Here is a 14,317-nt window from a genome sequence, read left to right on the forward strand (position 1 = left end):
GAGTTTGTTTGTTTGTTTGTTTTTGAAGTATAATTGATCTACAGCACTATGTTAGTTCCTGGTATACAACATAGTTAATATTTTCATACATTTCAAAATGATCACCATGGTAAGTCTAGTTACCATCTGTCACCATACAAAGATATTACATAACTATTGACTATATTCCCCATACCTTACATTTCATACCCATGACTCATTTATTTAGTAACTGAAAGTTTTTACTTCCTAATCTCCCTCATCTATTTCTCTCCTCCCCATACCTCGAATCCTCTCCTCCTGGCAGCCACTTGTTTGTTCTATGTATGACTCTGTTTCTGTTTAGTTATGTTTACTTGTTTTGTTAGATTCCACGTATGAGTGAAATCATATAGTATTTGTCTTTCTCTGTCTGACTTGCTTCACTTACTATAATACCCTCTAGGTCTATTCATGTTGTCGCAATTGGCAAGATTTCATTCTTTTTTTATTCCATTGTATGTGTGAATGTGTGTGTGTGTGTGTGTGTGTGTGTGTGTATATATGGATAAAGAAGATGTAATGTGTGTGTACAGGAGGGCTTAAAACCAATTTAGGATCCAATTTGTAATAGAAGGAAACTTTAACAAAGTAACATTCATCTATGGATGGGCACTTAGTTTGCTTCCATATCTTGGCTATTGTAAATAATGTTCCAGTGAACATAGGGGTGCGTATACTTTTCAAATAAGTGTTTTCATTTTCTTAGGGTAAATACCCAGTGTTGGCTTGTATGGTAGTTCCATTTTTAAGTTTTTGAGGAATCTCCATACTGTTTTCAATAGTGGCTGCACCAATTTACATTCCCACTAACAGTACACAGAGGCTCCCTTTTCTCTACATCCCTACCGGTATTTGTTATTTGTTGTCTTTTTGATGATAGCCATTCTGACAGGTGTGAGGTGATATATCATTGTGCTTTTGATTTGTACTTCCTGATGAGTAGTGGTGTTGAGCATCTTTCATGTGCCTGTTGGCAATCTGTATGACTTCTTTGGAAAAATGTCTATTCAGGTCTTCTACCTAATTTTAAATTGGGTTCTTTGTTTTGTTTTGATGTTGAGTTGTATGTGTTCTTTGTATATTTTGGATATTAACCCCTTGTCAGATATATTGTTTGCAAATATCTTCTTCTATTCATAGGTGGTCTTTTGATTTTGTTGATAGTTTTCTTTGCTGTGCAAGTTTTTTAGCTTGATGTAGTCCCATTTGGTTTTTTACTTTCATTTCCCTTGCCTGAGGAGACATCCAAAAAAATATTGCTAAGGTTAAAGTAAAAAAAAGGTATTTGCTATGTTTTCTTCTACAAGTTCTATGTTTTCAGGTCTTACATTTAAGTCTTTAATCCATTTTGAGTTTATTTTTGTATATTTTATGAGCAAGTAGTTCATTTTGATTCTTTTTCATGTTGCTGTACAATTTTCCCAACACCATTTATTGAAGAGGCTGTCTCTTCCCCATTATGTTTTCTTGTCTCCATTGTTGTAGATAATTTTCCATATAGCAGTGGGTTTACTTCTGTGCTCTCTCTTCTGTTCCATTGTTCTATGTGTCTGTTTTTGTGCTAGAACCATACTGTTTTGATTATTTTAGCTTTGTAGCATAGTTTTAAGTCAGGATGTGTGATACCTCTAGCTTTGTTATTCTTTCTTAAGATTGTTTTGGCTATTCGGGGTCTTTTTGTTTCCATACACATTTTAGAATTATTTTTTTCTAGTATTTGGATAGGGATTGCATTGGATCTGTAGATTACCTTGAGGTGTATGGTCATTTTAACAATATTAATTCTTCCAATCCAAGCACAGTATATCTTTCCATCTGTGTTGTCTTCAATTTCTTTCATCAGTGTCTTATAGTTTTCTGAATATAGGTCTTTTACCTACTTATTTCTTGGTATTTTGTTCTTTTTGATTTGATTGTAAATGGGATTGTTTTCTTAATTTTAGTTTTAAGTATAATCACATTGAATCCATAGGATAATTCTGACAATACACTAATGATAAATTTGTTTGCTGTACCACAGAATATTGTCCCAGGAAATGTTACTGGACAGGAAGAAGAATGCTTTGATACTGAATATAAATTTATAATATTTTGATACTACTTTTAATGAGAAACATTAATATAGTTTATATAAGGAAAATAAAATTATAAGGGTTTTTGTACAAAGTCAAAAAATCAAAACCTATGAATTTAGAGGACTTTAAGCTTTATTGTTTTTTCTTCTTCTTTTATTTACTTCCATTTTTTTCCTTTTTTCTAGGATATCCCAGTCCCAGTGATGAACCACCACCTAAAGATGCTGAGAGTTTAGGTATTATTTTGGTTGTTAATAACCCTGCATCATGAGGCCCTAGTTTTCAACATGGAAATATTACCGTTATCTGTAGTTAGAAAAGAGACAACATGTCACAAATTGGTGATAATTGTTCAATGTGTAATTGTACATTTTAAGTAATTTTAAAGGTGAAGATACCATGACAAATATAAGTGGTACTATGTATAGGCACATGAGGGTAATACAGTTTTTAAGAGGTTCCCCAATTTAGGCTTCCTAGCATGATAAGTTTACTTTCTTAAATAATATGGTTACATGTAGCTTAATATATATAAAACATAGCTTGTTTTCCATGTGATAGTGTTACTTTGTAATGGCAATTTTTAGATAACTTTTCTTTCTACTGGTACCTTGTATATACAAGCCTTGAAGTACTACTAGTTGGGTTAGTTTTTCTATATGAAGCTGGGGTAGCACACTTAATGTTGGCTCACATAGTTCACACATATGTGTTAAAGAACTTGATGAAGTATAGTTGTGACAGTTAAATGAAATATAAAGATTTACTGATAAGGAAATGAAGAAAAATAGCTATTACTTTACTTTAGTAAAGTTAGTCTATTTATAAAATGTACTTTAGGCTTGTTACGTTTTCCCTCTGAAAACTTGCCACGGTGTCAAGTGAATCCAATGCCATCTCAAGATGCTTACACTTGATAATATTTATGAAATAAAAAGAGCAGAGCCGAACATGACATTTTATGCTATGAGTTATAGATAACAAAAGTAATGGCAGTTAAGAAGCAGAGGTACTGACAAACATTTCCAAGAATTAAGATTTGGTAGTATTATTTATTGCTCTCTGGATAGTCAAAAATGCATGTTTACGTTTCTGTGCATAGTTTTTATCCATGTTCCCTGGTGTTCCCTTTACATTCTTAGATCAAATCTCCTTGTAGGACTATGTCTTAATCTGGAGGGAAAGGGGAATAGGAGCTGTGATGATACAATGATGTATTGTTTGTGAAGACTCTGCAAATAACATCTATATGATAGATTAATAGCACTCTATGACTTATTCTACAGACCCACTTAGGGAAAAAAATATATGTTAAATTTCCAACAAAATCATAAGTAACAAAAGACTGAATGTTGAACTAAACGAACTATAGTGGGCTGCTACGTTTCTAAAATGATTTTCCTCTAGTAAATTCTAATTGTCCTAGTTACCTTTACTAAACAACCTGGTGTGGTAGCTACAGCATACAACAGTGAAAAGTGAGGTTCCTGTTAGGAGTTTCACAAGGTGTGTCCTAACCCTGGAATGTGATTAGAAGGGTTCCGTGATCAAAATAACCTGAAAGCACTAGCAGTCATGCTAAAACTAGATTGATAATTTTTTCTTTGTAGTTATAGATGATCTGATCATATTAAAATGTAGCTGCTACCTGGAGACCCCTAGGTACTTAATTATCTCCCAAACTGTTTTCATTTTTTCTCAGGTGCAGGAATCATTGTTGCAATTGTCATTGGTACACGTACGTATCCCAAACTTTGATACCAATTAAATCAAGACATTACTCTGAAAAGTGCAATAGTTTTTTAAAAGATTTTTCAATTTCTGTGGCTTTATAGCTTGAAATTAAGTAAAAAAGGAAAAACCTGACCTTTTATATAATACACTACCTTGTATTATTGTCTATTCCTTTGTATTCTACATGTCCAGTTACTAACAACTAACTAACCCTAAATAATACAAGTTGTTTCAAGATCATTACTCATATGAGTTTGCATCCCAAATATGCTTTGAGTAATTTTCTCAATTAATCAAGGACTCTTCTCTGACTTACTCTGTACTGTTTAATGCAAAGAATTGGATTGATACTGAAGAGTCCAGATGGAATGTAAATGTATATGTGCTTAAATAAGATAACATTTTCTGGCCATGGAAATCTGACCATCATTTATTTCTTCTGCTAGATTTTGAATCTTGGCAATGATTTTTCACAGTTAAATATCATTTGTTTCCTGATTTCTTGTAGTTTTTGGCATTGTAGTAGTCTGCAGCATCTACTTCGGTTTTCACAAAGAGAAGAAAAGGTAAATTGAAGCATGTTTTTTAAGTTACTGGTCCTTCTCACAGTTGACATAGTTTTGTGCACGTTTTGTTTGTAGTCTGTATTGCATGTTGTTTTTTCAAAAAATGCACCTGCATGAGTGTGTTGTCTGAATTACATTTCTTTACTAAAAATGTTTTCAGCTGCTTTCAATATCATTGCAACAAGAGTAATCTGTGCAGGTTGCTTCAGCTAATTATGATGTAAGAAAAATTTCTGTGGGATTTGAGGTTTAAGTGCTGTAGTAAATCATGGACCATTTTGGGGCTTTCTCTATCCTAGGTGTACCCAACTTCCTAGATTGGACTAATGGCCAAGATTAAATATTATAAAATGGTTCACTGTGGAGACTTTGACAGTTGTAGTCACTGTAATTTTTATGATGAAAGTTTTCAGTTGTCTGTATAACTTAGGTAGTAGTAAGAAGCTACATAGATGGCTCATTCAGGTACCCACTTTGCTTTCTTTTAGATTTGTTATTCATACAAGTAAAACTGGGGAATTTAAAGCAACACTATTTGATTTCCCTCTTATGTTCTCTTAATTTACTAGGTTGCAGTAAAACTGATGGGGTTAAACTAAAAGTTGCTGAGAGGGTAAGATTTATAAGGCACTTCATGAACTCTGTCTTTTTATCTATAAAAATGAAATGGGGGGGACTTAAAATTGAAAAAAAAAGGTACAAATACATATCTTCTAAGGAGAATAGAATTTTTAAACATCATCTTAAATTTTAATGAAATAATTTAAAATCTAATGAAAGACTTAGAATAAAACTGGAGCATAGACCAAGATTAGGTGCTTTGATATTTCTGACTTTTAGTGACTTTTTTCCCCCTATTGCTTTGGAAATAGCTTTGAAATCAAACTAATAATTAACAATAATTGGTATTCATGGCTTTATGATATATATTCCTTTTATATTAATCACAGGGTTTGGACTACCTAATAAAAGTACATTCGTCACTCATAAAGAGCTAAAACTTTTTTTATATTTCTTGGTTATCTTTTAAAAATATCCACAGTGCCTTCATTTGAGTCTTAAATCTTACATTTGTAGAACACATAGTATGCATATTTGATTTCTCTATCAGCAGTATGTTTTTAAAATTACATGTACACAGCAATCTGAGAAGGAAGTACTATCAGTGAAATATTTGACAAGTCTAAAAGGTTTATCTAGAAATAACCTCTCAAGAAAGCAAAACAAAATAGCTTTCTGCTCCTCACTCCCCTTCTTTGTTTAAAACATCACTACACCAAAATAAGGTTCCCTAACAAGTATCAACCAAAAACTCTCTCTAGCTATCAGTTAATGAAAGCCAAACAATTATCTGAGCATCGTATCCCCCAGGTTAAAGTTTCAGTAGCATTAGAGATCTGAGATCCCATTTCTAATGCATTCCCAAGTGATGATGATGCTGGGCCTGGACTACACTTTGAGAAACCAGGGTGTAGACCATTACTGATGTGCCTGTGCTCTTTAACTTGAAGAAACACCATCAAGCTTATTGGGAAATGTTTTACCTGTTTAAGATTATTGGATTTTTTAAAGACTCCTCATTTATGTGTATGCTTTTATAAAAGAATGTGAAGTAATACCTAGCTTTAGTTTGCCTTTCCTTTAAAAAGGTAAATATTTTTATTATATCCTTTGCATTGCTTAAGGTCCATATTTCCCCCCACCCCAATTGCTTTTGTTGCTTTAGAAACTACTTTACAAGACTGTAAAGTGTAGGCAGTTGCTTCTCCATTCCTAGGGATAACTCTGGAAGCAGGATACCAGGCACAATAATCCAGAATTGCTGTTAATGGGAGTTCCCTGGCAGTCCAGTGGATAGGACTCAGCACTTTCACTGCCGTGGGCTGGAGTTCAATCCCTGGATGGGGAACTAAGAACCTGCAAGCTTCGTGGCGTGGCCAAAACAAAAACAAAAAAACACAAATTTGCTCTTAAAACTTGATACAAAATGGATTTGATATAAACTTGTATTTATGATATTTTGGGAACACAATTACCCTGCTACAATATTTATACCAAAGCATGAAAATAGTATAAGTAGTCATTTTTAAGACGATTAAATTTTGATGACATATGGCCACAGGGTTAAAGTGCTCTGTTATAGCTTCCTGTTTCTTAGCTCTCAACTAAGAATAGAATAGGATCCCAGTTGGTCTGATGGGCTCCATCTACACCCTCCTTCCTTTTCCCTTTCAGTCTCCTTTCTTAACTAACTCTTCCACCAAACTTTCCAGCCTTGGAATCCACAGCCCTTGCCCTCTCCTTTGCTATTGCTTGAGTCCTGTCTTGCATGTTTTGACTGTGTGGTTCCAAAAAACAGATACCTTTTGTTTACATTAATGTTTTCAATTATTTGTTGTGAATATTTTTTTCATAAATGCATGATTCTCTCTACTCGGGTTAAATCATCACTGGATAAGTGAGAGTTTTTTAAGTTCATTAGAATTATTGCAATAGTTTATGTATTTTAGTAACAGTGACTGAGTACTTTTTCTTTTTTCCATTAAGGATATTTATTATTTGTTGTAGTTTTAAAATATTTTAATGTTATATTAATAATGACTGATCCAGTAACTGTAATTTTTAAGCTGTCTGCTTAAATTAATATTACTGAAGCTTTTTTGGATATAATATAAATGGTGAATCCAGTTCAGGTGGTGGGGAGTATAATGACATGGGTAAAAACTTGAATGGTCAAATTAACTTGAACATTTTTCTACCTGGTTCTCAAATTCTTGAGCATTGAACAAAGGCTTTAAAAAATTTTAGACAAAAACTAGTAAATGACAAAGATGTTGTAACAGTTGAGAGAGCATATTTACAAAATTTAGATCCATCCTAGAAAAATGGGAAGTCATAATAAGTTTTACAGAGATCTTCCCTCAGGTGAAAACAATTGTGCCACAGGAAGAAACTGTCCTCGATGCAAAAGGTCCATCTGAAAATGTATGTCATAAAATCGATTTCTGAGACAGTATTACATGGAATTAATACATGCTCTGTGTATTGCCTCAAAATCTAAGGTGCTAGAGACCAGGACCATTTCTCCTCATACAATCTTATTCTGTGAAAGAGAGTTTACATTATTCACTTCAGGCTAAGAGGTTTCAGAGGTAGACAGATTGCACACAAATTTAGAATCTGTATATCTGCTGGATGATCTGTAAGACTTCAAAGGTAAAGTAGCTTCTTGCACCAAATTCCTGTTTCAAGTTCCTAGTGAGAATCAGGAGAGCCATAATTTATGAACCTAATTGTCAGCTTTACTTCCCTTCTCCTCCATCATTGATTTTATCCCATTTTTATGCCACTCTTGCTTCCTTTTGGTTTGACGTCACTATTTTATTCATCCCTGTTCCCTTCCTTTGTTCAGCACATACCTAACTGGTGAAAGCCACAGACAAGTAAATTTTATTTCTCTCTGAGAAAAGATGAGAGAAAGGTTTGCTTTTATCATTAAAAGGTATCTGCTTTCTGTTGCGTTTCTTTTCAGAGATGTCCTTTCTTCTGAAAAGTATTCAATGAATATTTAGATATTGATAAACTGAACTAAGATAAGTGGGCAGTAGACATCCAAGAGGACACCTGGATTCCTGTTCCCTTTGCTAGATTATTGATGTTTTCTCCTACCTTCCCTGTTTTAATGTAAAATAATGTGCATTGACAGGCTCTTGCTTTGATAACAGGCGCCAACAGAGTAACGTCCCCCACGTCCTTTGATCAGACTGTCTAGCTCCTCTACCTTCGAGCAGCTATGAATCCAAAGCTGGGGGAATTTTTTAGCCCAGTGGGAAATAATCACAGAATGTGTTCATTTTAAGTTCATTTTGGTTTTTCGACAGAAACCAAAATACATTTCACTTAATTTTGTAAGGATTTTCAATTTCCACTTGTAAATATTAATTCTTTAAAGGCATTTATCTGTTTCCCTTGGCCAGGATATTTTTAACATATAAAAGAGAAACCACCACCAACAAAAAACCCTCAGATTTTGGAAAATTATGAAATGCATTGCTTTAAGCCATTTAACCCCCTCTACCTTCTGTCTCCGAGTGAAATGAATTGGAAGTTCCTCCTTTTGTGCCAGAATGTGTGTCTGCATGGCCAGGAAAAGAGGAGTTATGTTTCCCACCACTTATAATGTGAGGCGCTACCCTAGGTTACAGTCATGAGTTTGGGAGCAGATTCTACAATGGCCAATAAGAAGGGCAATTTCTTAGTAAAAGCAAAGTGGTGACTTTGATCACAGGGGCAAAGGGGAAGACAAAACATACCAACTAGAATGGCACTGTGGGCCTACCCAGCCCTATGTATCTGCTTGGTTCTCTTAGGATTCCTTTGAGGCTAAAGCCAACCAGGAAAGTAGTTTTCAGATGGGCCGTGAGCTTCAAGTTGTCTGTAAACACTTGAAGTTAACTTAATGAATGCTGAAGGTAATATGACATAACTGTAATTAGTACAATAATTCACTTTCACATTTTAATCTTCAGATAGCTTTGTTGTTATTTCAAATTAATGTTTCTTTAAGTTTATATTAATGCAGGGACTTCCCTGGTGGTCCAGTAGTTAGGACTCCGTGCTTCCATTGCAAGGGGCATGGGTTCAGTCCCTCGTCGGGTAACCAAGATCCCGAAACCTGAGGGGTGTTGCTGAAAAAAAAAAGAAAAATTTTATATTAATGCTTATTTATCCTTCTCATATATTGGATTTCTATTTAAAATTCTACTTAAAGAAAAGCATTTCACTACTACAGAAAAAGAAAGTATTGACCTCACAAAATAGTAAAATATAGTGGTCTTAGAGGATTCAGGATAGGCCTCAGTATTGAATCACTCTCCAGAATAGTCCTGCGGAAACTGCTTTATAACAAGTATTGTGCTGGTTCATCGTGATGCCTCCCCCACCAAGAGAAATATGAACGTCTCCAGAATTAACACCGTTAGCTCCTACATGGGGTAGGTACCCCGAAGTGTTAGCTGGGGCAGGCATACTGTAAATAACCAACTGGTCCCCATTTGGTTGTAGTCTGTCTATTGTAGTCAGTTTCCTAAGCAGGGACTGGAGCTGCGTTTTCCAGCTCCAGAGTCAGTAGCCCTGAGTGGCTGCCGAGGACGTCAGAAGTGGCTCATCCTACTTAAGGTGAGCTTGAGTGCACACTACACACCAGATTCAAAGACTAGTGCAAAGGAATGTACAATCCATGGATATTGGGTTAAGTAAAATATGTTAAAACTAATTTTCCTGCTTTCCTTTTTTTGATGTGGCTTCTAGAAAATTCAAAATTACCTTGTGTGACTTGCATTATATTTCTTTGGAAAACACTGGACTTGAATAACAGAGTTTAGAAAGATGTCTATTGTTACCAAAAAAAAAGTGTTATGTGAGTTTTAGTTACTTAGGAGACTCTCCAACCAGAACACATGATTTTCCTTGACCGTGAGGGGTAAACGAGGCATTCCTCACTGATCTTGAACGCTGCTGGAATCATTAGCTGTTTAAAGGTTTCATCTCAGAGTTAGATTTTAAATTGCAATATTAGGAAAATGTGTGTTTCTCTGTAGTCTTCCCCATTAGCTCTAAATTAAGATAAGGGAATATTTACTAAGTATATGCAACTGCTCTATTTCTTGTCATGGAGGGAATCAAAACTATAATACAGCAACAGAAGAAGGGTTTCTAGAGTGAGACTGGTTGAACATTGGAATTATTTTAAAAGAATCATTTAATTCCTAGTTCAGTGACTCTTACTAGTATATAGTTTTTTTTTTAATTGTCCATGTTCTAAATGGGCTTCTGGAATTTAATTTATGTACTTAATTATGTTCATCTCTGACCCTATTTTCTAACCTTGCTTCGTAGGAAAGAAGGTATTGCTACATACAGCGCTTGCCAGGATAAGGCAACCACTCCAGCACAGCAGATGGACTAAATGGTTTCCACAAACCCATGTATCATTCAGCCATGAAAATGAAGGAAATCCTACCATTTGAGACAATACAGATGGACCTTGAGGGCATTATGCTGGGTGAATAAGTCATATAAAGAAAGACAAGTACTGTATGATCTCACTTATATGTGGAATCCAATAAAACAAGCTTATAGAAAAAGAAATCAGATTTACCTTCATCAGAGGTAGTGGGCTGGGGGTGGCAGTTGAGTAAAGGCAGTCAGAAAATATAAACTTCCAATTATAAGATAAAAACCTACTGGGATGTAATGTACAGCATAGTGACTACAGTTAGTAACACTGTATTGTATTTTGGCAAGCTGCTAATAAGAAAGTGGATCTTAAAACTTCTAATCACATGGAAGAAAAAAATTTTTTTGTAGGTACATGAAGTGATGGATGTTAACTAAATTTATCGTGTAATCATTTTGCAATATATACATGATCAAATCATGCTGTACACCTTAAACTTATGCAGCGTTATATGTTAGTTATATTTCAATACTGAAAAAAAAATGTATAAAAATTATTTGCTAGTTTCTTACACTGTCAGGAATGGAACTGTTAAGCTATAGGGCTAACATTTTAATGTGGCTGAAGTACAGTCACCATCATTTAATGCTTCTTTGAAATGTGTATGAATTTGTGTTTGAATATCTTGCTTGTTTTTCCTTAAATAACGCTGGTATTTATAAGGGCAACTTAACACAGTATTGCGACTAGCGTTAAGGTGGGGAAATATTTTTTCTATAAAATCTCCAAACTCAGAGAACTATAATTCAAAATGGCATTACATTTCATTTGTAAAGAAAGTGATTTTGAAATCTTTTCTGTTCAAAGATGACTGCCAACTCTTAAGATTCATTCTTCAACAATCCCAAAATATGCATTATATATTGTTTATTATAAAAGTTTGATTTCCTTAACTAAGAATATTACCGGAAAATACTCTTACAGTTAATAGGTTAAAATACTATTTTAAAAAATTTGTAACCTCTTGGTGATTTAAAGATGCTATAAAGTTTATTTCTGGCATTTGTTCTTCACCCCTTTTAATAACAATAAACCAGTCTAAGAAATCAAGAAGAATTCAGCATCAGTTGCATGCTTCTGTACAAAGTTAGAGGGCTTCTAACACCCATAGCAGGAATGCCAGCTCAGGACAAAGTGAACACTGTGGACTTGTAGTTTTCTTAAAAAGAATTCCACTCTTTAAGAGAATTAGAATCCACTCTAAATTCTGTTTTTCTCTCCCCACCTGAATAAAGAGATGTCTTACTTTAAACATGTCATCTGAATGTAGGCAGTTTTGTAGGGAATAAATTCATCAGATAACCTCAAGTTGCATTAGAATCTGAGTCTCACCTCATCTGTAAAGGGCAGAGTAAAAATGAAGCCCCATATTTCAGAAAAGCAAACTTAACTTTGTAGATTTGCTGTAGGTCATGCAAAGGGATGGAAAGAAGAATGAGCTCAGGTAGCTCTTGACGCTCAGGTGGGACAGATCCCAGCCCTCTTCTCTGTCCTCACACCAGGCAGGGCCTCCTTCAAATAAGCCAGCGGCCAAAGAGGAGGGACTGTCTCTCTAACTCCAATTACATTTTTACATGTTTTGTTTCACACTTTTATAGTTAGTAGCACAAACTGGGCCAAAGAAACGTTGCCTTAGAAATAGATGAATAAAGAATCAAGAGTGAACCGGAGTAAATATTGTTTTACTCCCTCAGGACATGTTTGTAAGGCCATGTAAGTGGTCCTTCCCTTTGTAGTCTCTGGTGAGGCACTTTAGGAAGATAAATTTGAGGAGAATAAATTCAGGAATTCTGAGATAAATATAGAGTTGAAGTTTTGCTGTACCCTCTTCCACATAATTTTTGAGAATCTAGCACTTGCTTAGAAGCAAGGGGGTGGCTATAGTACATATTTTTAAAACCCTCAAAGAAGTGTTTTCAACCAAGGATTATTATGCTTACCAAAATAAATTGACTTTCATAGTATAGTTTCCACTTCAAGATTAGTTTTTCTAATTTATTTATATGTAAGATTGAAATATGTGTGGAAATATAAATTATGTTCTGTTTGTCAAATAATTTGTCAATTAAATATAGGGGGACACCATTTTTCTCTAGAAATGTTTATTTAAATGAGAGAGGGAAAAGTGTATTTTAATTTAAAGCTTTCTTAAAACTGCATTTTGAGAATTGGACCTTCAGATCTATTAAAAAAATAAAACGTCATTATGGAGAAGTTTCATTTGTGATAATGCATTTATTTCCAGTGTGTTTTATCTCAAATCGGAGTACGCTTCTAATGGGGCCCACCTTCTGTAAGCATTCCCCTCCAACAATCACCACTCCTGCCCCTCCCATCTCAGAGCCTTAACTTAAGCCTGTCCAAGCTTTTCCCCTCCCCAGGGGTCACGTGCCTTCCCTGCTCAAAGGTGCTCAGTCCTACCTCCGTTAGCCACAGCATAAAGTCCATTTCATGAAAGATACTTGAAAGCTTTCTACAGTTAATTCCCAACTTTTCTTCCCAAGCCTTCTCTTTCTGCAAGACTTCAGATAACCTGCTGTCAGTCAAGCCAGACCATCTATCCTGTGCTCTCTGCTGTATTCCTGGTTCACTATTGGCTGAAGCGCCTGTGGTCCTGTCCACCCGATCGTGGGCCTCTTCCAAGGCCCAGCTCACAGAGCCCATTCTGTGCAGTACTTCCTGATTCTGCCCAGCTCTCAGCCTTCATTATTTCCTGGCCTTGAGTTCACCACATTCAAGTATCTGTATCTATGTGTGTGGAAGAAGACATATCTTCCACATCACTTTAATGTATGGGTGTGGCTAATTAAAAACCCAAGTCCCAACCATGAAAGCATAACATGTTTCTGAACCACGGCTGCACACTGGAATCCCCTGGAGACTTTTACTGATGCCTGGGTCCCACGCCCCCAAAATTTGTCATGTCATTGACCTGGGGCGTGGCCTGGGCAAGGAATTCTCATATGCAGCTAAGTGTGAGAACCTCTGCATTAGTGGTCCTCCAGTCTCAGAGTCCACTTCTACACATGAACTTATAAAGACATAAGGTGAATGCTTATACTTACATGGTTTTGTAATTCAGCCTATAAAGAAATCAGAAAATATCTAAAACTTGAATTAAGGTCTTATTGCCTGCCTAACCAAAAGAGGCTATCTGTGTTTTAAAAACAAAACAAAAACAACAAAAAAGCAATCTTTCTAATATCAACACTGGGTGAAAATTAGTTTGACTATAACTAAAGAATGTATTTTATCAAATTTTGTCTTTAACTTGAGACTATAGTATATTTTTTAAATTGGCATAAAATAAACAGGAAGAGCTTTTAAGGTGACTAACAATAAAAGTCCTCTACAAGAATTCTGAAGACAGCTGAGGTAGGCAGGAATTTGAATTTAAATTGTTTAAGAATGTTCTAGGTTTAAAGAAAATAGGCAACTCTGGTATTCTAAAACTTAGTAATTGCTGACAATATTGTAACCAAAAATGAATATTTTTGCATATTAAAAATTTTATATATTTGTACTCAAGAGCAGGATTTAACATAGTCTGTTGACTCTCAGAAACAATGCAAAATTGAGAGAGCGTATACATATATATATATTTTTTTCCTATACTGCATTGCTTTCATCATTTCCAGGATCATCCATCCAGAAAAGGTTACCCTAGAATGAAGTGGTGTGCCTTTATAGTATTAGCACTGCTGCCCTCCTGTGGACTGTTAGGGCATTTGACCATGCCTTTCTTAGTTTTTCAAACTTTGTCATTATTCAGAGATTTTAGTCATTGCTGAGTCCCAGAAACCGTTTTTAATTTCATTTTAATTAGCTCTTTTCTGCTTGCCTTCTAGGAAATTAACTTTTGAAAAAGAGCTAACCTCTGTCCCTTATGGCTTACATATGGA

General features: G+C 35.0%; 1 protein-coding gene across 4 annotated transcripts in view; it reads left to right on the forward strand.

Moving 5' to 3' along the window:
- The window catches only part of LOC113607477 (membrane cofactor protein-like), a 44,298-nt gene extending 31,667 nt beyond the window's left edge, over positions 1-12,631 (forward strand). Inside the window, exons 6-11 of one of the 4 annotated variants that reach the window (XR_003427956.1) lie at positions 2,282-2,332; positions 3,799-3,834; positions 4,339-4,396; positions 4,966-5,009; positions 9,513-9,574; positions 10,295-12,631. Coding sequence is in view for 3 of the 4 variants with exons in the window: in XM_027082869.1 (XP_026938670.1) it covers positions 2,282-2,332; positions 3,799-3,834; positions 4,339-4,396; positions 10,295-10,364 (215 nt within the window). In the remaining variant the exon portion in view is untranslated. Of the gene's footprint in view, positions 1-2,281; positions 2,333-3,798; positions 3,835-4,338; positions 4,397-4,965; positions 5,010-9,512; positions 9,576-10,294 lie in introns of those variants that run through there. The other 3 variants (XM_027082871.1, XM_027082870.1, XM_027082869.1) reach the window with 3 other exon arrangements.
- The last annotated feature ends 1,686 nt before the right edge of the window (positions 12,632-14,317 follow it).

The sequence above is a fragment of the Aethalodelphis obliquidens genome, unplaced genomic scaffold (genome assembly GCF_003676395.1).
Source record: "Aethalodelphis obliquidens isolate GAN/ISIS:26980383/991018 unplaced genomic scaffold, ASM367639v1 scaffold48, whole genome shotgun sequence".
Classification (NCBI taxonomy): Eukaryota; Metazoa; Chordata; class Mammalia; order Artiodactyla; family Delphinidae; genus Aethalodelphis; species Aethalodelphis obliquidens.